The 24826-nt window shown below is 37.5% G+C and overlaps 1 protein-coding gene and 1 pseudogene across 1 annotated transcript in view; one reads left to right on the top strand and one right to left on the bottom strand.

The window, feature by feature from the left end:
• Positions 1-24826, top strand: part of FIG4 (FIG4 phosphoinositide 5-phosphatase) — a 121114-nt gene that overhangs the window by 20309 nt on the left and 75979 nt on the right. Inside the window, exons 4-11 of the mRNA XM_021693354.2 lie at positions 3981-4137; positions 8330-8380; positions 13231-13379; positions 15485-15613; positions 17946-18046; positions 19294-19456; positions 19943-20040; positions 23964-24097. Of these exons, the coding sequence (XP_021549029.2) occupies positions 3981-4137; positions 8330-8380; positions 13231-13379; positions 15485-15613; positions 17946-18046; positions 19294-19456; positions 19943-20040; positions 23964-24097 (982 nt within the window). The remainder of the gene's footprint in view (positions 1-3980; positions 4138-8329; positions 8381-13230; positions 13380-15484; positions 15614-17945; positions 18047-19293; positions 19457-19942; positions 20041-23963; positions 24098-24826) is intronic.
• Positions 19609-19724, bottom strand: LOC123325533 (annotated as a pseudogene).

Below are 24826 nucleotides of genomic sequence, written 5' to 3'. Positions count from 1 at the left end.
TTCTTTCTTTCTTTCTTTCTTTCTTTCTTTCTTTCTTTCTTTCTTTCCTTTCTTTCTTTCCTTTCTTTCTTTCTTTTCTTTCTTTCTTTCTTAGAGAGGGGGAGAAGGGGGTGTTGGGGCAGAGGGAGAGAGAGAATCCAGCATGGAGCCCGATGTGGGGCTCATTCTCACAACCCTAAGATCATGACCTGAGCTGAAATCAAGAGTTGGATGCTCAACCGACTGAGCCACCCAGGTGCCCCTGGTTACTTGTAGTCTTCACTAGACTTAGCTCTGTGACCATCCCAGACCCTTTTGGTATATAGCTTCAGGTTTATGGCCTTTTTCTGCCTATGTCACCTGTCAGAGGATAGTCTTTTAAGCTGCTAGTATGTTGAGGGGGAGTGGTAGAATAAGTATCATTGTAGCCGACTAAGTGATGGACTCAGTTGTTATTTAAAGCAACACTCTTAGAAATGGATTGCAGATCCAAGATAATAATGAAGACAACAACAACAAAGTGTGAGCCTCAGGCTAGTGAGGGAGCAGTAGATGTGGTGTTAGAGAGTCACTTTGGTTCTAGAGGGCTCTGTTGTACAAAGGTCCTATGTACCTTGTGGAGGTTTTTCATGTTTCTCTGCCAGAGTGCTATTCTCCCTGAAAGCTTTTAAGATAATGACTAGCTGGCATGGTGACCCCTGAAGCAGGGATATTGCATTCTTCACTGTTGGTGGACTGGTGGGGTCCTCTCTAGCCACCAGCACTCCCACTACATCCTCTTACACTGTCCTTTTTTATATACTTTGCTTGGTGTCCATTTCAAATGAAACAGCCTTCTCTACTTGGAGAGAGACAAATCACTTTTTCATGATGACTGTCATCTTGGCTTCTTGGAAGTACTCAGTGAAATTGGTCTGGGGTCAGAAGTACACAGAATGAAGATGAAAAATCTTGTTCTCATTTTAGTGTGTTAAAGTGATGAATAGGCTAACTCCTGGCAGATGTCTGTGCCATACTAAAGTCTTTTAATTGTTGGCAATCTTTAATAGGAACCTTTTAAAAAAGAGAGCGACAATTCCCATTGGTAGTAAAAAGGAAGAAGAAAATAATTTCATTTATAATAAGCTGAAGGCATTTGTGCTGGTAGAAGAGTCTCCTTTGTGCAATATATTTGCTTCCCTTTATTCAAATTATGAAGAGAAAGGTAGGATGGTATAAGTAGTCTTGAGCTAAAAACATAAAATTAAAATTCAGTTGGAATGTAGGTTGAGAAATTATTGCAGAGATTTTTTTGCATAAAAAGTAAGTATAACAAAAATAAAAGGAAAACTCATTCATTTTGGAAATACTTACTATTTAAGCCCTTGAGTTTTTTTATGCTGCTTCCAAGGGTTTTACTTTTATAAGTTTTATCCTTCTAAAAGGATAGCTTTTTTCTAACTTGCTTTTAATGAGATCGTCATCAGCTTTTTTCTTCCCTATTCCTATGTCCTTTATCTTTAATCGGGGAATTTTTTGCTAGTCTCTAAGGCAAAGAAAGGAATAAATGAACATTTTTAAAGCAGTTTGTGCTTTGTGGGTCTCTAAAATACAAGTATTTTTCACTATTTTAACGGCATCTTTTCCTCAATAGTCTGGCTCATAAAAATCCTTGAGGCATCTTTTTCTTACATATTTTAGCTCATTTATGTTAATATAGTCAATTACTAGTTTCCTTTTTTTGTCAGCCGAGAATAACAAGACACAGTGGGAATTTGTCACTTCTAGAGCAAAAATTCATAGCATCAGGATCCTGGCTCAGACTTTATAGAATATAACATTCTGAGAGAAACAGAGAGACGAGTGCAAGGGTGCATGAGCACATGCACACGTGCACATGAGAAAGTTCGTTTTGAAAGATAGTTATGCTAGATATAAGATTCTTGGTTGACAGGTTTTTTCTTTCAATGCTTTGAATATGTTATCCCACAGCCTTGTGGCCTCCGATGTTTCTGATGGGAAGTCAGCTGTATGATTTCATCTGACTCATTATATGAGTGAGCTAGGGTGAGGGCAATGCAGACCCAGTATTCTTGACCAGTCCTGCTGGGGTAGAGCCTCCATTTTATGAGTAGGAGCTGGGGAGAAGAAGGAAGCCCCTGATCCCAGAGGGACTTGCCTGGGAATAGAGTTCCAGTTAACAGTGAGCTGGAGACAGATGAGACATTCTGGTGGCCTGCACCTTCTGAGCAGAAACCGTGGCCTTAGACTGAGAAGTGGGGAGAGAAGGGAAAGCACTATCTTCTTGGCTACTCCTGCCGGGAGTAGATATTCTGTCACACTGGACTGGGAGAGAAGCAGGTTATGACTCAGATACCACACACTTGTTGTTCTTATCAAGGTTTAGTAGATTTTCTTGAATAAATATTTCTACAATAGCTATATGCCATTAGGACAGTTCCCAGAAACTTCAGTTTTGTTTTGTTTTTATAAATTTCACCAGTTATGTTTGTTTTACTGGAGAGAAGTTCTGCTGGGCTCCTCATGTTGCCATTTTGGAAATGACCCCTACCCCCAAAGGGAGTTAGTTTTCACTCCCAAAACAAAAGTTATGGGAGCCAAAAATTTTTTAACCAAGACTATAGAGTAATTGGTGTGTTGCTGAGAACTTAGTGCTTCTGAACATAATATATATGGTCTTTCTTTAACCATGTGTTAAAGAAATGTACAACATTTGTGTTCTCCAATGATTTGACATAAAATATAACTTTATAACTCTCCAACATTCATAAAAAGCTTAACTATCACAAATGATACTTGTGGAAGATTGCATGAAGGATATGCAATTTACTGGATATATTGTTTGCTGAAACCATCCACTTTTCTGGGATCTGGCACCACCTCTCCCTGCTCCATCTAAGTTACTTAGTTATTGTATAAATGGCTTCCAGTGCAGTGTGATTCTATAGCTTGGCAACTATTGACTGGTCCAGGGCTGGGCACCCAACCCAAGTTAGGCCAGTCCAAGTCCTTCCCTAGGAATTCTGGATTTGAACTTGATAAAAAAAGTTGTTTCTTCCCAGTGAAGCTTTTGGATATAAAGCCTGGAACTATTAGGAGCTATGTTTCCCACCACATCACCCAGAGAAATGGAGGAGGCTAGTCTGTGGAGGAGGCTAGTCTATGGAGAGAGACAAGAATAGAGCACATGTTCAGAGATGCTTCTTGACTAGGTGTTTTTCTGAGGCCCAACCATATTGTTGCCCGTTGGTGTCATGGATCACCTCAGTATCCTTATTATAAATTTCCTTTTTTTAAAGCTGGCTCAAGTTAGGTTTTGCCACTAGTAATCAAGAGTCTGTGTAGTTCTAACTTTTGAGTTATCCCAAAGTATGTTCCTCAGAACATTTATTCATTGGTTAATTTCTTTTTAAAAAATAGGATGAGGTTCCATGATTAAATGAATCTAGTGAGGTGCTTAATCTTTATCCCCCATCGAGGTTCACAGTGCATGTTATAGCACAGTTCTGTAAGTTTCTGAGAACTTATTTGGTTTTCTGTTTGTTTTTATATACTTTTTACTAGTATATATATTGATTTATTTTACATGTATATTACAATCTTAGCCATTTTTAAGTGTACAGTACAGTAGTTTTAACTATATGTGCCTTGTACAACAGATCTCTAGGACTTTTTCATCTTGTGAAATGAAACTCTATACCTATTAAATAACAACTCCCCTTAATCTTGTGTATGTTTTTGCTTAAAGCATCTCAATCCTATTTGGAATGAGACTAAATATAAAAGAATGAATAAAATAAAATTGTTTAGAATGATATTTTTTAAGTGAGATAAATGTCAGTATAGATATTTCTAGAGATTATAATATGACTGAAAATTTGTATAGCTATAAATCATAGAAATAAAGTAGGAAATGTGTCAAAGATCTTCTACCTTCCAAATATGTATCTAAAAGCATTACTAAGCATAGGAAACATTATATTTGTCTCTCTTTTGTGTAGGTTTTGTCAGGTTTTTAGAAGGCTATTACATTGTGTTAATAACTAAAAGGAGGAAGATGGCAGATATTGGAGGTCATGCAATATATAAGATTGAAGATACAAATATGATCTATATACCTAATGATTCTGTACGAATTACTCATCCTGATGAAGCTCGGTATGTAGTGGTGGTAACTTCTGTTTTGTTTTGTTTTTTTTTTTAATGTGATAGACCAATTAGAAGACAAAATATACTCAAAAGATTATAGATGTTATGTTAAAAATGTAAAGTACTAGCTCAGAATTCTATAATTTTGTTCAAGCTCTATTATAAAGCTCCATTATAACATTGATTTAGGTGAAAATCAGCAAAAGCAGCTAAAGCCATTAGGTGAGATGTTATCATTGAGGAACAGAATATTCACTCAGTCTCAACATATACTCCATGAATCTCTTTATTTACAAAGAAAAAAAAATGGCAAACATAATTACCCAAATGTTCAAACTTAGCATCACCAATAATGAGAAAAAACTGACATTATTTGCCTCTCAATATGAAGCAGCGGGAAGGGCACAGATTACCTGTGTAGTTTTCTTGCTAAAAATATATATATTTTTGTTTTATTATGCTGTGCTTACCACAGTGAGTGCAGTTACCATACAACGTTATTATAATATTATTAACCATATTCCCTGTGCTATACTTTTCATGCCTGTGACTTATTTTATAATTGGGAGTTTGTACCTCTTAATCCCCTTCACTTATTTCACCCATCCTCCCCTCTGACAATACTTCACTAAAAACATTTAACCTAAATCTAAGCATGGGAAATAATCAGACAAATCCATCCTTGTGGGGCATTCTGTAAGACAACTGGCCTGGACTCTTTAAAAATGTCAATGTCATCAAAGACAGAAAAAGCGAAAGGACTGCTAGATTTTAGAACAGGCATGACAACCAAATGCAGCACCTGAATATCTGTTGGATCTTGGATTAAAATGTATAACAGAGGGGCGCCTGGGTGGCTCAGTCAGTTGGGCATCTGCCTTCGGCTCGGGTCATGATCCCAGGGTCCTGGGGTCGAGCCCCACATGGGGCTCCCTGCTTGGCGGGGAGCCTGCTTCTCCCTCTCCCACTCCCCCTGCTTGTGTTCCCTCTCTCACTATCTCTCTCTGTCAAATAAATAAAATCTTTAAAAAGAAAAATGTATAACGGAGGCATGTATACACACCCATACACACAGCTATAAAGAAGTTTATGAGGACATTTTGTATATGGATAATATGCCAGGTGATATTGAATCAATATTAAATTTTAAGTGTAAAAATGATATTCTTATTTAAGAGATTTTGTTTTTTTCATATTTAGGAGTGAAGTGTCATCATGTCTGCTACTTACTGAAAATGGTTTAGGAAAATAAAATGTAACTTGTGCATTTAAAGAGAGAGAATGTATATGTGTGTGAGAGAGATTTAACAGTGAATTCAGATGAAGGACATACTGGTATTTATTGTACTGTTTTTCCTTCCAATTTTTCTGTAGATTTGTTTGGAGGAAAATTATCGGAGCCTTGGGAATGTGGGAAAAGTCTATTAATAAGTTGATAAAGAGTAGAATTGATTTATTTTAATACATAAATATATTTATTATAAACATAAGGGTTAAAACGGAACAAAGTTAGGCATGCTTATTAGTTTTTTTTCTTTTTTTAGTAATTTTTTTAAGAAAGAGAGAGTGGGGGAGGGGCAATGGGAGAGGGAGAGAAAATCTCAAGCAGGCTCAACCCCCAGCATGGAGCCCAACATGGGGCTCAATCTCATGACCTTGAGATCATGACCTGAGCCAAAATCAAGAGTTGGATGCTTAACTGACTGAGCCATCCAGGTACCCCTTATTAGTTTTTAAGTTTAGATTTTAATTACACTCTATACTTTTATAGTGTTGTTCTATATACACAAACCAAAATTTAAAGGTGGTGTGGCTCTCTTGCTTAAGGCCCTCTTAGATTCGTAGATTTTGGACTCTGGTGATACTGTCTTTGATGATATTTGGAAGTGGGGTTGTTAAAAAATAATCTTTTTCTTTTTTTTTTTTTTAAGATTTATTTATTTGAGACAGAGAGAATGAGAGACAGAGAGCATGAGAGGGAGGAGGGTCAGAGGGAGAAGCAGACTCCCTGCTGAGCAGGGAGCCCGATGCGGGACTCGATCCCGGGACTCCAGGATCATGACCTGAGCTGAAGGCAGTTGCTTAACCAACTGAGCCACCCAGGCGCCCAAAAAATAATCTGTTTCATAGATGAAAATAAGAATTTAACAGATAAAATGGTCCTTTGTCTTACACTAACTGAAAAAAATTATATCTCACATAGTTTACAGGCATGCATGGTATATTAACTAAAATTGAATTAGGTACTCCCCAAAGAAAATAAAAACTTTGATTTGAAAAGATACATGCACCCCAGTGTTTATTGCAGCATTATCTATAATAGCCAAGATGTGGAAATAGCCCAAGTATCCATCAGTAGATGAATGGATAAAGAAAATGTGGTACACACACACACACACACACAAAAACACACACAATGGAATATTACTCAGCCATAAAGAGAAAGAGCTCTTGCAGTTCTTTCTATAAGTGAAATAAATCAGACCGAGAAAGACAAATACCATATGATTTCATTTATATGTGGAATCTGAAAAACAATACCAGTAACAAACCAAAAAACAGAAACAGACTCATGAATACAGAGAACAAACTGGTGGTTGCCAGAGGGAAGGGGTGGCAGGATGGGCGAAATAGGTGAAGGGAATTAAGGGAATTAAGTGAAGTACAATTAAGAGGTGAAGGGAATTAAGAAGTACAAACTTTCAGTTATGAAATAAGTCGTGAAGATGAAAAGTACAGCATAGGGAATATAGTCAATAATATTATAATAATGTTTTATTGCAACAGATGGTAAGTATACTTACTATGGTGAACATTGAGTAATGTATAAAATTGTCGAATCACCATGTTGTACACCTGAAACTAATATGACATTTTTTGTCAACTACACTTCAGTAATCAATTTTTTTAAAACAGTGAATCTGATCAGCACATATGCATCCAAGGGATGGGAAAAAGTTGAAAAGGTTTATATTATTTATAAACCTCATCTTTATGATTCTTTAGCCAGGAGTAGTAAAACAAATTATGTTGTTCTATGTAGTGATTTGACTTCCTTTAGAGAGTGAAATTATTTTGGGATTAATACTGTGTAGCACTGGACATTATCCGGAATAAGATAAAATTATATTAATAGCTTGTTATAGGTAGACTGAAGTACTTTTACTACATAGGTAAAACTTTTAACATATTTATAAAACTATATAATATAATAATTCATTTAAGTAAAAAGACTTGGTGGGGTGCCTGGCTTGCTCATTTGGAAGAGCGTGTGACTCTTGATCTCAGGGTCATGAGTTTGAGCTCCATGTTGGGTGTAGAGATTACTAAAAAAATAAATAAACTTAAAAAAAGATTTGGTAAAATATTAGGAAATAAAATACAGTACTACTAAATATTTCATATATAATGACAAGTTGAGGTTATTCCTGCCACGCATGGTTGTATCAACAGTAGAAAATTTTGCTAGAGCAGTTCACTACATTAAAATATTGCTGGGAAAAATTACGATCATCTTAATATTTGTAGAAAATATATTTGACAAATTCAGTACCCATTTGTGATCAAAGGTCTTTAAAAAGTTGAAAGAATATGAAAGAAATGTTAACATTTATTAATCCTGAGGGGTAGATATACAGATATTTTATTCTGTACATTTTTTTCAGTTGCAAACTTTGCAATTTAAAATTATGGTTTTTGTAAACATTTTTGCTTGTTTTTGCTACTCTCCTCTCCAACCTCACAGCATTTACAAAGCACATAATAGTAACAAGAACGGTGTTTACTTCTTTCCCCGAGTCTAAGTTCTCCACACATGTAAGTGCATGACTTTCCCTCTCTGGCATGATCAGTGATGAGGAAATGGTCAAACTGTAAAGTTAAGGGACTCTGAAAGGACAATCAACAGACTTAGAAATTGCTTCAGGTGAAATCCCTACTGCAGTTCTGGATTGAATTCTCAGTTTGTGTTTTTTTTTTAATATTTTATTTTTAAGTAATCTCTATACCCAACATGGGGCTTGAACTCAACCCCGAGATCATCAGTTGCATGCTCTACTGACTGAGTCAGCCAGGAGCCCCTGAATTCCTCAGTTTAAATGAGAGCATTTACAAGTATAAATGTCTATGTCAAGCTATGAAAAAATAATAGTACTGTGTGACTGTAATATGCTTTTGTTTTTTTATTTTGCTTTTTTTTTAGGTATCTACGAATCTTTCAAAATGTGGACCTATCTAGCAATTTTTACTTTAGGTAAGTTTGAACTTAGTTTCTCCTGACTGACAGGAGAAATGTGTTTATATTATTTTCCAGGGTGGAAAAACAGAATCAGAGGACACAGTGCTACTTCCTCTATTTTTTTAATCGGTCAAAAGATTTCATCTAAAAACATAAAGATACAGGTATTTCTTCCTTTTAAAAATCTGATGTTTGAATATTGAATGGACAAATTACAGGGGAAGTATTCTCACTATAAAAATCATCTTTGTTTTAGGTAGGATTTTAATGAAATAGTCTTGTAATTTTTAATTACATGAATGAAATTTGCATTCAGTTTCTAATACAGAGTTGTAACAATTTCACAGATTGTTTTAGTTAACAATCTAGCAAAATTAGGTAAAAATAAATCCATAATAGAAAGAATTGTTATAATACCAACATACCGCTAATGATCTTGTAAATTAATGTTTTCCTGAAGAGGAATGTGGCATAAAGCATTTATGAAAACATATCCTAAGAAAATAAATTAGGAGAGAAAATATTAATTCCTACTTATAAAGAGACATTTATAGCTTCTCTATTTATGATAGTCCCAAACCAGCAAACCAGCCAATGCAGGGACAACTCAAATACCAGTAACTGAATGATGGGCAAGTAAATTCTAACAGTGCATTAAGATAGAGTATTATACCACCACTGATGTGACCAATATGTAGGCCTAGGAGATGCAGTTATTGTGCTAAATGGAAAATTCTGTCAGCTGTATTATCCAAACTAAAAAGGGAGAACACAAAATAGCATGCACCAAAAAGGACTTGAGTCCCAAGGATCAAACAAGGGCTTAGAGTGTTGTAGCTATTGGTGCTATGCACTGATGGGGTACTTGCATTATTTTAAATTTACTTTTAAGTTGTTTGTACAGTTAACCACTTATTTATCTGTGAAATAAAAACATGTTTACTATGTAGAATGGGTTATGTTTTCATTGTTGTGAAGCTGAAGGAAGTTCATTATTTTAGCAGTGGTCTAGTGAAGGGTTCCTAAAGAAAGCATTTTCACTTTCACAAATGTTTATTGAATGTTTATTTCCATTATGTTTATCTCAGTCATCTGCTTTTCTGTCTTTATTGCTTAATTTTATGTTTATAGCATCTGCAAGTTGTTACTGAAACTTGGTGGTACTGTTAGAAATGGTCTTCTCCACGATTTCAACTTCGTTTGCATCCCCATACTGAGCTCTGGGATCAAGTCATCCCAGAAGTAAAAGTATGTCAGTTATGGTTTTTGTGTCTAATAAGTAAGCTTAAAAAAGGATATACTACATTCTTAAGATTAGGCTGGAATAAGGCAATTATTCTAACGGAAAAATTGATTTTTAAAAGTTAAAAATCAACATCCTCCCCCCACCGCCACCTGCTGCGATATTATTGACATATAACATCTGTAAGTTTAAGGTGTACAGCGTGATGATTAGATACACATATGTATTGTGACATGATTACCACAATAAGGTTAGTCAACACCTCCATCCCCTCACATAATTGTGTGTGTGTGTGTGTGTGTGTTAAAAACATTCAAGATGTACTCTCAACAGATTTCAAGTTATAATTCATTAATGTTAATTACAGTTACCATGCTATGCATTAGATCCACAGATATTATTTATCTTATAGCTGGGAGTTTGTACCATGTAGCCAACATCTTCCCATTTTTCCCACCCTACCCTTTTCCCGTGCCCCAGCCCCTGGCAACTACCATTCTACTTTCTATTTCTATGAGTTTGGCTTTTTTAGGTTCTGCATAGAAGTGAAGAACATATAGAAATAATTAGACTTATTTCCCTTAGCATACTGCCCTCAAATTCCATCCCATGTTATTGCAAATAGCAGGATTTCCTTCTTTTTTTTATGGTTGAGTAATATCCTATATCCATTCATCCATTGTTGGACTCTTAGGATGTTTCCATGTCTTGGCTATTGTGAATAATGCTTACAGTCAACAGGGGGCTGCATATATCTCTTCAAGATGGTGATTTCATTTCTTTTGGCTATATACTCAGAAGTGGGACTGCTGGAATATATGGTAGTTGTATTTTTAAATTTTTTAGGAACCTCCATACTGTTTTCTATAGTGGCTGCACCTATTTTCATTCCCACCAACAGTGCACAAGGGTTCCTTTTTCTCCACAGCTTAGCCAATGTGTGTCTCTTATCTTTTTGATAATAACCATTATAGGAGGTATGAGTTGCTATCTCATTGTGGCTTTAATTTGCATTTCCCTGATGTGATGATGAACAGTTTTTCACATATCTGTTGGCCATTTTCTTTGGAAGAATGTCTATTCAGGTCCTTTGCCCCTTTTAAATTGGATTTTGGGGTTTTTTGTTTGTTTGTTATGTTTTGCTCTTGAGTTTTATGAGTTCCTTATGTATTTTGGATATTAACTCCTGATCAGATAGATGGTTTGTAAATATATTCTCCCTTTACATAGGTTGCCTTTTTATTTTGTTAACTTTTTTTTTTCCTGTGCAGAAACTTTTTAGTTTGCTGTTGTCCCACTTGTTTATTTTTGCTTTTGTTGCTTGTGTTTTTGGTGTCATATCCATAAAATCTTTGCTAAAAGCAATGTCAAAGAGCTTTTCCCCTTTGTCTTCATCTAGTAGTTTTATAGTTTTTGGTCTTATATTTAAATATTTAATCCATCTTGAGTTAATTTTTGTGAATGGTGTAAGACAAGGGTCCAATTCATTCTTTGCATATGGGTATCCAGTTTTCCCAGCACTATTTATTGAAGGGATTATCCTTTCTGCATGTGTCTTCTTGGCTCCCTTGCTAAATAGTTGACTCTCTATGCATGGGTTTATTCTGGGCTTTCAGTTCTGTTCCACTGATCTATGTGTCTGTTTTATGTCATGCTAGTTTGAATGCTGTAGCTTGGTAAAAAAGTTTGAAATCTGAAAGTGTGATGCCTCCATCTTTGTTCTTTAAGATTGCTTTGGCTATTAGTGGTCTTTTGTGTTCCATACAAATTTTGGGATTGTTTTTTCTATTTCTGTGAAAAATGTTATTGGAATTTTGATAGGGATCTATGAATGGCTTTGGGTAGTATGGACATTTAAACAACATTAATTCTTCTGCTCTATGAACATGAGGTATCTTTCCATTTTTTTGTGTCTTCAGTTTATTTCATCAGTATTTTATAAATTTCCAGTGTAAGATCTTTCTCCTCCTTGGTTAAATTTATTCCTAAGTATTTTATTTTTTGATGTTATTGTAAATGTGATCGAAAAGTCAATGTCTTAATACAATATTTATCCCTGAAATTAGATGCTAGTAAAATTAATGGCTCCATCTAGCAAATATGGTAAAATTGAATTTCACAGATGAAACAGATTAATTTCAATCAAATTATATGAATAAATTAAAGAAGAAATAATAATTGAAATAATATGTAAGTCTCCAGGCAAAATTGTAACCACCTTAAAATATTACTAAAGTACTTTATGAATTTGTGTAAATCTAAAGAATTCTAGATACCTTCTGAAATTCTGTGCTAAAATGTATAGCTAGAGATACTTTAAAAATTATTAATTATGTGAAATCAGGATTGTAAAATAGGTTTATTTTGGCCTCAAGGCCAAATTTTATTTGCAAAGACTGTTACAACTTTTTGGATGGTTGTTACTCTCCTAAAACATGTTTTATTGTAATGGCTTGTATTAATTGCTTATTCCTGTTTTATTATGAAGTCGATTATGGTATTGCCACTAACAATTAATAGAATTATTTTTGTTGATATGTAAACTAGAGTACAGACTGTGCACTATTGCATATTGTGGATATTGTAACATCTATGGAACTCCATTCAGATATGTATGAGAGTGTGACCCCTTTGCACAAGGCTGTGAAGTTAAAGTGATTTCGCTGTGAAGCAAAAAATGCAAATTGCAAGTCAGTGAATGTTGATCATTAGCGTTGTATTGTATATTTCTAATTGTGCAAATGCCTAAGTCATGCAATGATTTTTTTAATTGAAGCATAGTAGACATACCATATTATGTTAGTTTCACGTGTACAACATAGTGAGTTGATAATTCTATATAGTTCTCAGTGTTCACAACGATATAGTCATCTGTCATCATACAACATTATTACGATATAGTTGATTATATTCCCTGTGCTGTACTTTTCATCCCTGTGACTTATTTTATAACTGGAAGTTTGTACCCCTTGATATCCTTTACCTGTTTTGCCCATCCCCATCCCCTCCCCTCTGGCAACCACCAGTTCTCTGTATTTGTGAGTTTATTTCTGTTTTTTGTTTGTTTGTTTGTGTTGGTTTTTCGATTCCGCATGTAAGTGAAATGATGCAGTATTTGTTTCTCTGTCTGACATATATCACTGAGTGTAATGCCCTCTGGGTCCATCTATGTTGTTGCAAATAGCAAGAGCTCATTTTTTTAATGGCTGAGTAATATTCCATTGTATAGATATACCACATCTTCTTTATCCATTCATCTATCAGTGGACAGTTAGGTTGCTTCCATATCTATATCTTGATTATTGTAGATAATGCTGCAGTAAACATAGCGGTGCATATATCTTTTCAAATTAGTGTTTTTTTTTTTCATTGGGTAAATACCCAGAACTGGAAGTACTGGATTGTATAGTATTTCTATTTTTAATTTTTTGAGGATGTAGTGATTTTTAAGTTTCTAATTATATTCATGGTTTACTGTGTTTTATAGTGTTTATTTGAATGGTTTTGCTTCCAAGTAATTGAATGGGTGCTAAGGTGGTTCAGTTTTTAATTCCATATAGGAGCCAAGACTGAAATATGTTTTGCTTTTATAATTCTTATTAAGTTTCAGTTATGTTCTCAGTTACAGCTATGATCTGTCCCATTCACTTCAGTATAATCTCACTGTCTTGCGAATGCCCCTGGAGATGTTAAAGTCAGAAACAACCCAGCCTCGCCAGGAGAGTTTCGACATCTTTGAAGATGAAGGATTAATTACACAGGGTGGAAGCGGTAGGTGGTTTTCAGCACATCTAATGTAGGTTAATATGGCATCCGTGAAATGGCATCTCATTAAATTAACTCACATTTCCTTCATATTTCTCTGTCCCTTATTGCTCTGTGTCCTTATATGAGGTTGTTTTGGATATATAAACTTGACCAATTCATTTTTATAGAGCTCATTAATTATGATGTGATTTCATTTGTGGGCCAGCCAGAAAATTGTATGCTGACATTTCCTAGCAAATATTCATGTATTTTTAATGGAATACATTTAGGTCTAGGCTTTTGGTGAAGTTTGAATGGAGAATTGGTTTTTTTGAATATTGGAGAATACACACCACCACCTTATTTTCCTTCATAGAGAGTTTTGGCAAAAATTCACCATGGATGATCTCTTGTGTCCTAGAAATTTACTACAATATCTCTAATTCTTATAAAAACTCTGCTCAGTTGGTATGATGCCACTTTTAAAGAAATAAAGACCAAGTAGGAAACTGAGGCATAGAGATTAAGATCACATGGCCAATGTGCCAAGGAACCAATGCAGCGGGTCAGAGGTTCTTATTTTGATTGGTCCCAGCTTGACCCAGGTGTCCCTCATAGGCCTTGCTTCTGTCAGGACCCCTGTAGGATCACTGCAGGGCCACATGTGGGGGTCATCCTGGAGATCCTAAATGAACCAGTCACACAACAGGATGGTTACCTTTATCCCTAGATTTTTGGGTTGGCCTAGAACTTTAAAGCCTGAGGCATTGCTAAAATGAATGTTGTGAAGGAATCATTTCAGACTTAAAGCCGTTTAGCTGACTTGGATATACTTTGGAAACATAGTAAGTCAACAATGTCTCGGACACCTTGCTCTGTGCAACCTGAATAATAGTGATGAAGATGTGGGTGCAGAGTTAGTGCACTTTGCATGTATTATTTAATCTGAACATATCTTTGAGGTGAATAGTAGTAGCATTGTTTTACAGTTCAGAAAATTGAAGTTCAGAGATGTTAAGTAACTTGCCAGAGGTTACAGAGACTGGTATGTGGCAAAAACAGGACTCTAGTTCTTGTGTGTACTATCTGTGCTCTGTATAAAGCATTGAAAGGGCAGAGAAGGTTCAGTTTTTAGGAATCAAACCAAGTGTATTTGACACAGTATATAAACACTCTTAACATACCATGTTTTGAGAAGAAAAATAGCCTGCTATCCAGAACTGTTACAGTCTTTTTTTAAAAAAAGATTTATTTATTTATTTGAGAGAGAGAGAGAGAGAGAGAATGGGCATGAGCAGGGGGAGGGGCAGAAGGAGAGGGAGAGAAATCCTCAAGCAGATTCCCCACTGAGCTTAGAGCCTGGCCCAGGGCTTGATCTCAGGACTCTGAGATCATGACCTGAGCTGAAATCAAGAATTGGACACATAACCAACTGAGCCACCCAGGCGTCCCACTGTTACAGTCTTTTAAGCCATAATCATACTTATTTCTCATTTTGCCCTTTATATAAGTTTTATAAAACTCATCAGTATTTAATAAATGTATCTGGATATGTTGAAATGATGTTTGGTGAAATTAATTTCTTCATATAGAAAAAGCCTGATATGATAGTAACTACCACTTACAGAAGTATCAGTAAGGCACCAGGCTTGTTCGAAGCACTTTGTGTGCATTACCAACATTACCATCTTTACAACAACCACATGATACAGGTACAGATGAGGAAATGGGCACTGAGGTAGTAAGTAACACTCTTGGTCACAGCTGTCACCCTGCTGACGAGAGTCAGGGCCCGTATTTGGACCCAGGCACTCGGACCCCAGAGCAGTGCTTCCAGCCGCTGCCCGATGCTATCTCTCAGCCTTAGTCATGTATTTGTCCATGTGTCCTTAATATCCCTCTTGTTTACTTTCCTCTTAGGTTAAAAAACTCTCACAAATCAGAAAAATGTGTTTATTCTTTTACTTTGTACAGAATCAGCGCAGTGTTCTGGGTGATGATACGAGTTATATCCACTGAAAATGGCAATTCTGTTAATCAGGCATTTTATCTTGAAGTTAAAAACAAAGACTTAAAGATGAATATAGACCAATTTCCTTATATTTCTGGTACCAACTTTTATTTTTCAGGTGTATTTGGGATCTCTAGTGAGCCTTATATGAAGTATGTGTGGAACGGTGAACTTCTGGATATAATTAAAAATACTGTGCATCGTGACTGGCTGTTGTATATTATTCATGGGTTCTGTGGGCAGTCAAGTATCCTTTTTAAAAAAAAAACTAAGGTATATATTATTAAACTTATGCTGTATCAATCTGTAGAAGACTGTATAGGAATTATAAGATTATTAATTACCATTCTGTGCACCCAGCAGGAAAACTTACTGATGATATCAGATAGTGGAAATACAAAGAGGTATGCAGATCATTTGAACAGATCTCTTATGTACACAGAAAGATAAACATCAGGAAAGAAAATGCTATGTGCATAGCAAGTGATATAGGCAATAAGTATCATTCATACCTGAGAGGAGGAGCAGATTCACTGATGGGTGGGGAGGATAGGGGAGGCTCATAGGAAAAGGCAGGCTTGGCCTGCCCCATCCTCCCCACCTTAGTCAGACCTTAGCAGGAAGCAGGGAGCAAACTCCTAGGTGGGGAAAGCACCATGAGTGTAGGGGTAGAAAAGTTCATGGGAGTGTTCTGCCTTGGGTGTAAAATCCTTGGGAGGTAACAATGTAGTGGGTTGTGGGGAGTCAGATTGCAAGTCACCAGATTGCTTTGGTGGTCAGACTGATTAAGCATTTTGGGTTTGGTGCCTGAACATTTGAAAGTTTTTTTCAAGAGGGTAATGTAGAGGGGAGTACTTGGAAAGGTTGAGTTGACACCTATTTTCAAGCTGGATTAAATAAAATGAGACAAGAACAGGGGGCATGAGTTAGGAAAAGATTGCTGTGGTCCAGGCATAATGTGATAAAGTCCTGGATTGGAAAGGGACAAAAGAGGTTAAATAGATGTAGGCTGAACCTTGGGTTAAGCTGATTTTGAGTTCAATTTTATAAATACTTTTTTTCCTTTTATTTAATTTCTACCTATGGTTAAAACCTTTCCAGAAAGTGCTATTATGCTATGAGGCTTAGAGAGGCAGTGTATACTTTCTAGGAGTAGTATTTAGTTGTTTCCTGTCCCTTTTTGAGATCATGTAGGGCATTTGTACACCTAGCTTGTTTTCCAGTTGACATTCTTTCTTGTGTCTTCGGTTTTTTAAGGCCTATGGTGAAAACTGTAAAGGAGTGGTCGTTTTGAGACCATTAAGTGGGTAAACGTGGTTGCTGATATTTTTTTCTTGCACTAGAACATTTGGGAGGAGTGGGATCAAGGGGTATAGCCGGAGAGGTTAGTCCTAAAGAGGACCGGTGGTGCTTTCTTTCTGGCAAATGAGGAAGAAGAGAGGCTAGATGAAGACACAAAGGAAGCTTAAAATGAGGATGAGTGAGATTTATGCACTACACTTGCAAGTAAGCCTCATTACTTTATAATCATTTCCAAGCAGTGAGTAGTAGTATCTGCTTGGTTTGTTCACTGAATAATGAGATTTGGCCCTGAATTACCATTTCTGCTTCCAAAAGTGAAATGTACCTGGAAAGAACACAAGGTTTTCACCACCAAGGACACCGAGAAGAATGTGCTACAGTTTCTAATGGCATTTTCCGAGAGGTAGTTCTAAACTGTTTTGTATCATCAAGAGCTAACTCAGGGCCAGGCATATATTAAGCACAGTAAATATTTGTGTTTTTAAAATAGCGAATAGCACCATGGATTATAATTTTAAAGCTCATTAGTTTAGATGATGAAACTAGTTTCCTAGCTGTCAACATTTAATGAATTCCGGAAGTCTTTATGGTGATAAAAGAAATTGCTATATATTCAGCACTTACTATAGGACAGGCACTGGTTTACACACATTACCTAACCTAGTCCTCCTAACCATCTCATAAAGTTAGTTACTTTACTAGTACTTACACCATTTTACAGAAGATGAAACTGAGGCTCAGAAAGCTAAATAAGGTGACATAATCGATAAGCTGCATATCAGTTAAATAATTCACAGTGTTTAGTTTTTGCAGTTAGGTGACAAATTTGGGTAACTTTTACAGTATTGTACTTACTCCATTCCCTAAGTATTATATATTGCTTCATATTTAACCTCCTGTTAAGTGACATATGCTCTCTTTGAGAGGTGTGTGATCTCTGAAGACTAAAGAAGGATTAGTTGTACCCATTTACATCCTTCAGTTGGCGATAAGGAGAGACCAGGTCTTCCCTTGGCCGCTAACCCTACACCTTTTTACCACTTCCTCTAAAATTCATGGAAACCACTCCTTAGGGAGGCCTGTTTTTGCCCTAATACCTGCTTCATTTGGAAGAACAGTTAGAGCCAATGCTGTTCCATTCTTGGGTAGAACTTTTTAGTGTTCTTTAACCTTCCGAACAAGATGTATTTAAATGCATATTTAAGGTCTAAGGATTCTCTTGGTGTGGTGTAACAGTTCAGTGTGAATGCTCAAACAGCTTTAACTTGATTTCTAAGAGCTGTTGATCTACGGACGACCAGTCTATGTGACTCTAATAGCTAGAAGATCCAGTAAGTTTGCTGGGACCCGCTTTCTCAAGAGAGGCGCAAACTGTGAGGTAAGGTGGAGAAGCAATGGCACTGCTTAACCTTTCACATCAACCTTGCTGACAGAGGAAGCCAAGTGGGATTCGAGAAAGTGGCATTTCTTAGTGTGGGATATGATCAAGAGAATAATTAATGCTCCGGAGTACCTGAAACTTGTGAGGAATGTGACGAGTATACAGATGTTCTGAAAAATCAACTATCTTAGAGCCAGTTATGCATTGCCTTGGGGAGTTATGACATGTCTCATGTTTTGGAGAATGAGCCATTCCTGTAAGAAACGAAAAAATGTAGTGCATATTTAGTGTAGTGACTAAAATAGCAAAGCACCTCCATCAGAGGAGTAAGTGGAGGGGAGCACTCCTTGGAAATGCATCCTTGATGAGAAGACAAGGTAGAGCGAGGCATGAAAACCCCTTCCCCCCTCGCCTCTGCTTTAGTTGGGCTCCAGGCAGGCTCCTATTCTGCTCGGCCCTGGAAAATAACCACAACAGAAGTCCTATCCTGCCACCAGTCATGTCATCTCCTCCAAGTGTTTCATCTCTATTTGCAGTAGACAGCTTGAGTCTTACGCAGATGTGTGATTGGGTAGACAGATTGAGTGAGACACTGGGTTTGAATCCTGGGTTAAAATAGCAACATTGTTCTTAAAATTGTATCAACAATGAAAATAGTTATAACTGGTGCCCTAAGAAAATTCACAATTTTGCTATGTTACCTATTTTTTAATATTTCACAGATAATCAAGCAGACATGTTATTAATGCCTCTAAAATTATTCTTTGTCATATCCTTCTATACTTTTATAAGTCAAGCTAACTCAAGACCTTTTCCCCCCTTCTGTCCGTCAGGAATTATTTGAATCTCACTCTTTCGTCCTTTCACTCCTCCCTGGTCCTCAGAATTGAAGTTTTGTATTCCGCTGGCCTTCCTAACCTCCTGTATAATTTCATGTAATTGTTTTCCTTTTCTCTTCCTCTCTGCCATTTATATCACTCAAGCTGTTCTCTGTCCGCTACTTGTATTATTAGCTATTTAATTTGATTTTTTCCTAGTCTATTCTCGGCTATTTTTAATTGCCTCTCTTTGTTGCATTTTAATGGTTTTCCTTTCCTAATGTGCACATTGAATATTGATCAACATTTACCTCTTTTAAAATGCTCTAAGGATGGGAATTATAATTTCATTGTATACTTGGAAATTTTTTCCACTAAAAAATTCTAAGAACATAAAATATCTTTAAATGCCCCCTTTCTTTTCAGGGTGATGTTGCAAATGAAGTGGAGACTGAACAAATACTCTGTGATGCTTCTGTGATGTCTTTTACTGCAGGAAGTTATTCTTCTTATGTCCAAGTTAGAGGATCCGTCCCTTTATACTGGTCTCAGGACATTTCAACTATGATGCCGAAACCACCCATTACATGTGCGTGCAGCAGTCTTTTTAATTATGATCTTCACCCACACTTTGAGATGATGAACGGATGTCACAGAAATCCATGAATTCTTAGATGCTAACAAAGTGTTAGTACTGGAAAGTAGATAATTTAGAAGAAGGACTTCTGTTAACTTTATTGAATAACTTATCATTTTTCTTTTGTTTTGGCTGCTAGTAAATTGTATTTTACTTCAGTTAGCAATAATCGCACCTCGGATAAACCTCATTGGCTACGATACTGCCACTGCGCAAAGCTTGTATTTTACTTCAGAAATGTAAGAATCAGTCAGATTCAGTAAATGCATGAAGAATGAGTATCTGATAAGCTCAAGAGGAACTTGGGAAGTGGAACTACTAGATTAGTCGAATTGCATTTCTTTAAACATTAAAAAAGAAAATGAAACCCTATACTTCTTTTATTCTTGCTTTATGATTTTCATTCTGGTATTTATTCATCCTTTTTATCTCCCTCAGTGGATCAGGCAGACCCATTTGCACATGTGGCTGCCCTTCACTTCGACCAGATGCTTCAAAGGTTTGGCTCCCCCATCATCATCTTGAATTTAGTGAAGGTATGATGTGCTCGTCTGTTTGGTTATGAAATTCAGTCACACTGGAAAATCTTTTCCTCAGCACAAAGGGGTTATTCTTGTAGCCTGCTTTACCTCTCCCCAGAGGAGAAGTTTATAGACTTTCTGTGTTGTGACAGAGCACTGTGTCTGACCGTCTAAGCCACCGTCTAAGCCTTAGGTTCAGTGTGGCCTCTTCCCTGGGTACCTGGGAGAAGCAGCAGTATGTTTCCAAGGGAAGAAAGTGATGCTGTCAGTCTTTTGATTTCCTTGGGTGAACTGGAGATGAGTGAAATTCTGCCTTAGTTTCCAGGACAGCCTGGAGAAGGAAGCATGGAGATCACAGAGCCACAGCCTAACCTTGATACAACCCATTCCCTTGACAATCCAGAGATCTCTTAGGAAGGTTAATATGTAGTAGTAAGATCTGAAGGCTGGATTCAGAAATTGGGGTGCTGCCATGGTTCAAGAACCAGGTGGACAAAGTGGTGGCATGGCCTTACATTTCTGTGCTTCCTTGTGAGAGTACACTCTCTGGTCAGCATAGCTCGTGTATATCCGTAGGACTTTGGGTCAACAGCCTAGGATGGAGAGCAGGGAGACCAGATAATAAATTGTATCTGTATCTGCCGCAACTGTGTGCCTTGAAAGAATTTCAGTCCACAGCCAAGAAAACCCTGAAAGGAGGAAAAGCAGGGGTTTTGTTATGTTATGGTTGTAGCAGTGGTCAACACCTTAGAGCTGAGATTATTCTGAGAGGTTGGTTAACAAATGTGACTCAACTGAACAAAAAAACAAGGAATCCTGTGTCCATTTAGTTCATTATTTAACAAGTATTCTTGAAGGTTTCCTTTGTGCCAAGGTGGTCATAGAAACAATTCATGCCTTCACAGAGCTAACAGTCTAATGGTGAAGTAATGCAGAGGTACCAAAACAAGCTCAGCGGTGCCATGAGAGCTTATAACGGAAGAGAAGTTTCCCCTGAGGAGGTGATGAGTCTGTGCAGACTGAAGGAAGAGGCGTTAACTAGGCCAAGAAGAGAGAGAATAGTATTGAATTCCAAAGAGCAGGTTCCAAGGCCCTGGGTCAGGAGGGGATATGGTGTGTTTGAGGAAGGAAAGGCCATATGGTAGGGGTCCTGCCGATGAGGGCCAGAGAGATGATGGGCATACTGTTGTGGGATGAGGCTGAAGAGATAGCTGTGGCCAGACCATGCAGAGCCTTGTAGGGTGTGTCACTGAGTCCGGGTCTTTATCCTGAGAGTATAATGGGAAACCATTGAAGGTTTCGCATGACTGAGAGGATTGTGATCAGATTTTTATTTTAAAAAGACTATCCTGACCTCAACAAAGAGAACATATGGATTGGCAGAAGGTTAAAGAGTGCTGGAAGACTACATAGAAGGCTATGCTTATTGTCCAGGGAAGGGGTGACCCTGGCTTAAACCAGGATGGTGTGGTAGAGCTGGAGAGAAGCGTGTGGAGGCCGGAGACTCGGTGATGGGCTGGCTGTGAGCTGAAGGAGAGGGAGAGAGGTCAGGCTTCACTCTTAGGTTTCTGGTTACTCGGGTGGCCTGGATGGTGATGCCGTTCACCGAAATGGACCACTGACTTTTCTCCATGTTTTACAGAGTCCTTATACTGCCGTTAAAAGCTATGGCTAAATGGAGATTCAGTCTATGATGTTTGAAATAATTCTGCATTAAATACACAGATTCAAAACATAATATCCGATACATGTGATTGTGAAGTGTTCTTGCCCAGGTTTCTCAAATGTACATTTATTTTTTAATCTTTAAAGGCTAGTCGGTGGGCTTCAAAATTGTACTTGTTCATCATTCCATTGCCATAAAAATCCTGGTAATAACTGGATATTAACTAGAAAATAGAGATTAAGCTGCCGTTTTGTGGAATAGAAAAAAAGTTTTTTTTGTTGTTTTTGTCATTATTTATTTTATTCAAAGGACAAAAGAAGATGTTTACTCAGTTCAGTCGGGATAGTATTAATTTGTGATTAGAGTCAAAGAATGCATTTGTATGTGGAATGATACAGAAGGATCCTCACTCTTTATTCTGCCTCCATATGAAGTCACTAAAGTGGAATACTTTCCTTGATTTCTTTTCTCTCTTACCATGTGTTGTGAACCATCCCTCTCCCCCTCTTCCTTGGTTGTGGAAGTTTGAGGCGCTGCTTGACATTTCGCAGCAATCCATGCACCTTCAGTGCTGTTACTGGGGAATCAATAGGAAGTCAGCCTGGAGTCAAGCATAACTGTATTTGGAGGTTTTTAGTCTGAGGGCCATGGATGGTCATTGAGGCAGTCTCTGAACCCTTGGGATGACAGACAAAACCACTTGTACTTGTCATGTTTTCATTTGGTTGTAACAGGGGTCTGTGACCCTAAGGAGGTTGGCTAAACAACCCACTGATGCTAATCCGTGATGGTCAGACGGTGCACAGAGCAGATTCTTTACACAGAGATGACCAAAGGTTGATTAGATAACCTATTCTCCCCATCTCATGAAATGTCAGATTTGATCAAAGAATTTCAAAAAGCTTTTGTTTCCCTAGTTGATTTAAAGTGCTTTTGAGAAAAATTCCAGAGATATAATTTAATTTTCTCAGATGTAAAAAGCTAACTACATGTTTGTCCTAAACTGATTTAACACCGTTCTTAATCAACTCTTTTCTAATTCCTCCATTTGATTTACTCAGCTGTGCAAAATAGTTACCCTTTTTGTTTCCACAGCGGTTATCTAATTAAATTCATGACACCTGATAACTAATCACCATGATTGAAAGCAGCAGAGACCCATTTTAATGGCAGCAATAGTGCCTCACACCATGTCAGTGTTACTACCTTGTTTCTAAGTAAGGTCCTGAACAGGATAACAATAAAAAAATAGTTCCCACGTGCCAGATGCTCTGATAAGAGAGTATCATGTTTTATCTCTTTTAAACCTCACATTATTGCTGAAAGGAAAATACTATTGTATCCATGTATTGTATTGTACCCATTTTATAGATGAAGAAATAGAGGCCTAGGAAAGTTGAGAACCTTGTCCAAGACTATGTGGCCAGCAGGTAACAGAGCCAGCATTCCAGCCCCAGAGCTCTGGAATGAGAGGCATGTCCTATGTAAGGGAGTACAGCAGGCAGGGAGGCAGAAGGTAAGATTTGGTCCCATGAACTCCTCTTAACCTCATTCAACCACAGTGTAAAAGGGAGGAAAGGGGCCTGCCTTGGCTACCTCACAGGGTGTTTTAGGAGAGTTAAATTTAAAAACACATGTAGGCTGGGATGCCTGGGTGGCTCAATCGGTTAAGCGGCTGCCTTCGGCTCGGGTCATGATCCCAGGGTCCTGGGATCAAGTCCCACATCCGAGCCACATCGGGCTCCCTGCTCAGCGGGGAGCCTGCTTCTCCTTCTGCCTGCCGCTCTCCCTGCTTGTGCTCTCTCTCTGACAAATAAATAAATAAAATCTTTAAAAAAACAAAAACACATGTTGGCTGCAAAAGCACTCTCAGCCAATTGAGGGATTATCCATCCAGACCCAGTTGATTTCTGTGTGGTCCTTGCCTGGCTGGAATTGGGTGTTTCCTTCTTCTGGTACTTGGGGAATTCTCTGCCAGAGTGGGATGTGGAGTGTGTAGACCAGGCCCAGGAGGGTGAACTGGGCTTCTTAGAGCTGCAGGAAGTTATTAAAAAGAAATCCCATCTCCTTGAATTTTTGAAGCTAATTATCTGTTGATTTTAATTCAACGAAGTGTTTATTTCTTTGCATTTATATTATTTTTATTTTAGGCTTTATTTCGGTATATTTAAGACTTAGGCTTCTTGTCTTAGCTGAAAAGTAAAAATGTTAAAAGTCTGTTCCTCTGATTTAAGGTAATTAGAACCCTGAAAATGTTTAATTTTTGATAAAGGAACGAGAGAAAAGAAAACATGAGAGAATTCTGAGTGAAGAGCTTGTGGCCGCTGTGACGTACCTCAACCAGTTTTTGCCTCCTGAACACACGATTATTTATATCCCTTGGGATATGGCCAAGTACACCAAAAGGTGACTAAATATTCATATGTTTGGTTCTGGTATTTTCCTTTTCTTGTGATATAAAATCGCAGGAAGCTGATCTCTATGGTAAAGTAACTGTGGGCGCCTGGGTGGCTCAGTTGGTTAAGCGTCTGCCTTCGGCTCAGGTCATGATCCTGGGGTCCTGGGATCGAGCCCCGCATCAGGCTCCCTGCTCAGCGGGGAACCTGCTTCTGCCTCTCCCTCTGCCCCTCCCTCCTGCTTGTGCTCTTTCGCTCGCTTGCTCGCTTGCTCTCTCAAATAAATAAATAAAATCTTAAAAAAAAATAAAGTAAATGGTATCTTTTAATTTCCTTCATGAACCTGCTGAGGGGCCTTTTTGCTACTGATGTATAATTTGAGTGCTTAAATTAATTGACCAGGCTCTTTTTTTTTTTTGCCCACGATTTACACCCTTTGCACATTCTCTTTGAAGTAGCTAGTCATTTCAGGACATCCCTGCTCCACGACTTTCCCTTACAGGCATTGGCTTCACTTTTCCATGTTTCATCCTGTTCCCCTGTTTAATCACTTTCTCAGACACCACTTTCAGATGATCTCGCTTGTGGATGAACCTGCAGTAACTCCTAAGTGTTCATAGTAAATCCATACTCCTCAGTGTAGTGTTAAAGCCCCACCGCCTGGTTGGTTCCAGAATGTAATAACTTTTTCTTTATTCTGGGGCCATTCTGTTCCTGAAAAATGAAACTGCATGCTCAG

Source organism: Neomonachus schauinslandi, chromosome 8 (genome assembly GCF_002201575.2).
Source record: "Neomonachus schauinslandi chromosome 8, ASM220157v2, whole genome shotgun sequence".
Taxonomy (NCBI): domain Eukaryota; kingdom Metazoa; phylum Chordata; class Mammalia; order Carnivora; family Phocidae; genus Neomonachus; species Neomonachus schauinslandi.
This window is presented reverse-complemented; position numbering and strand designations above follow the sequence as displayed.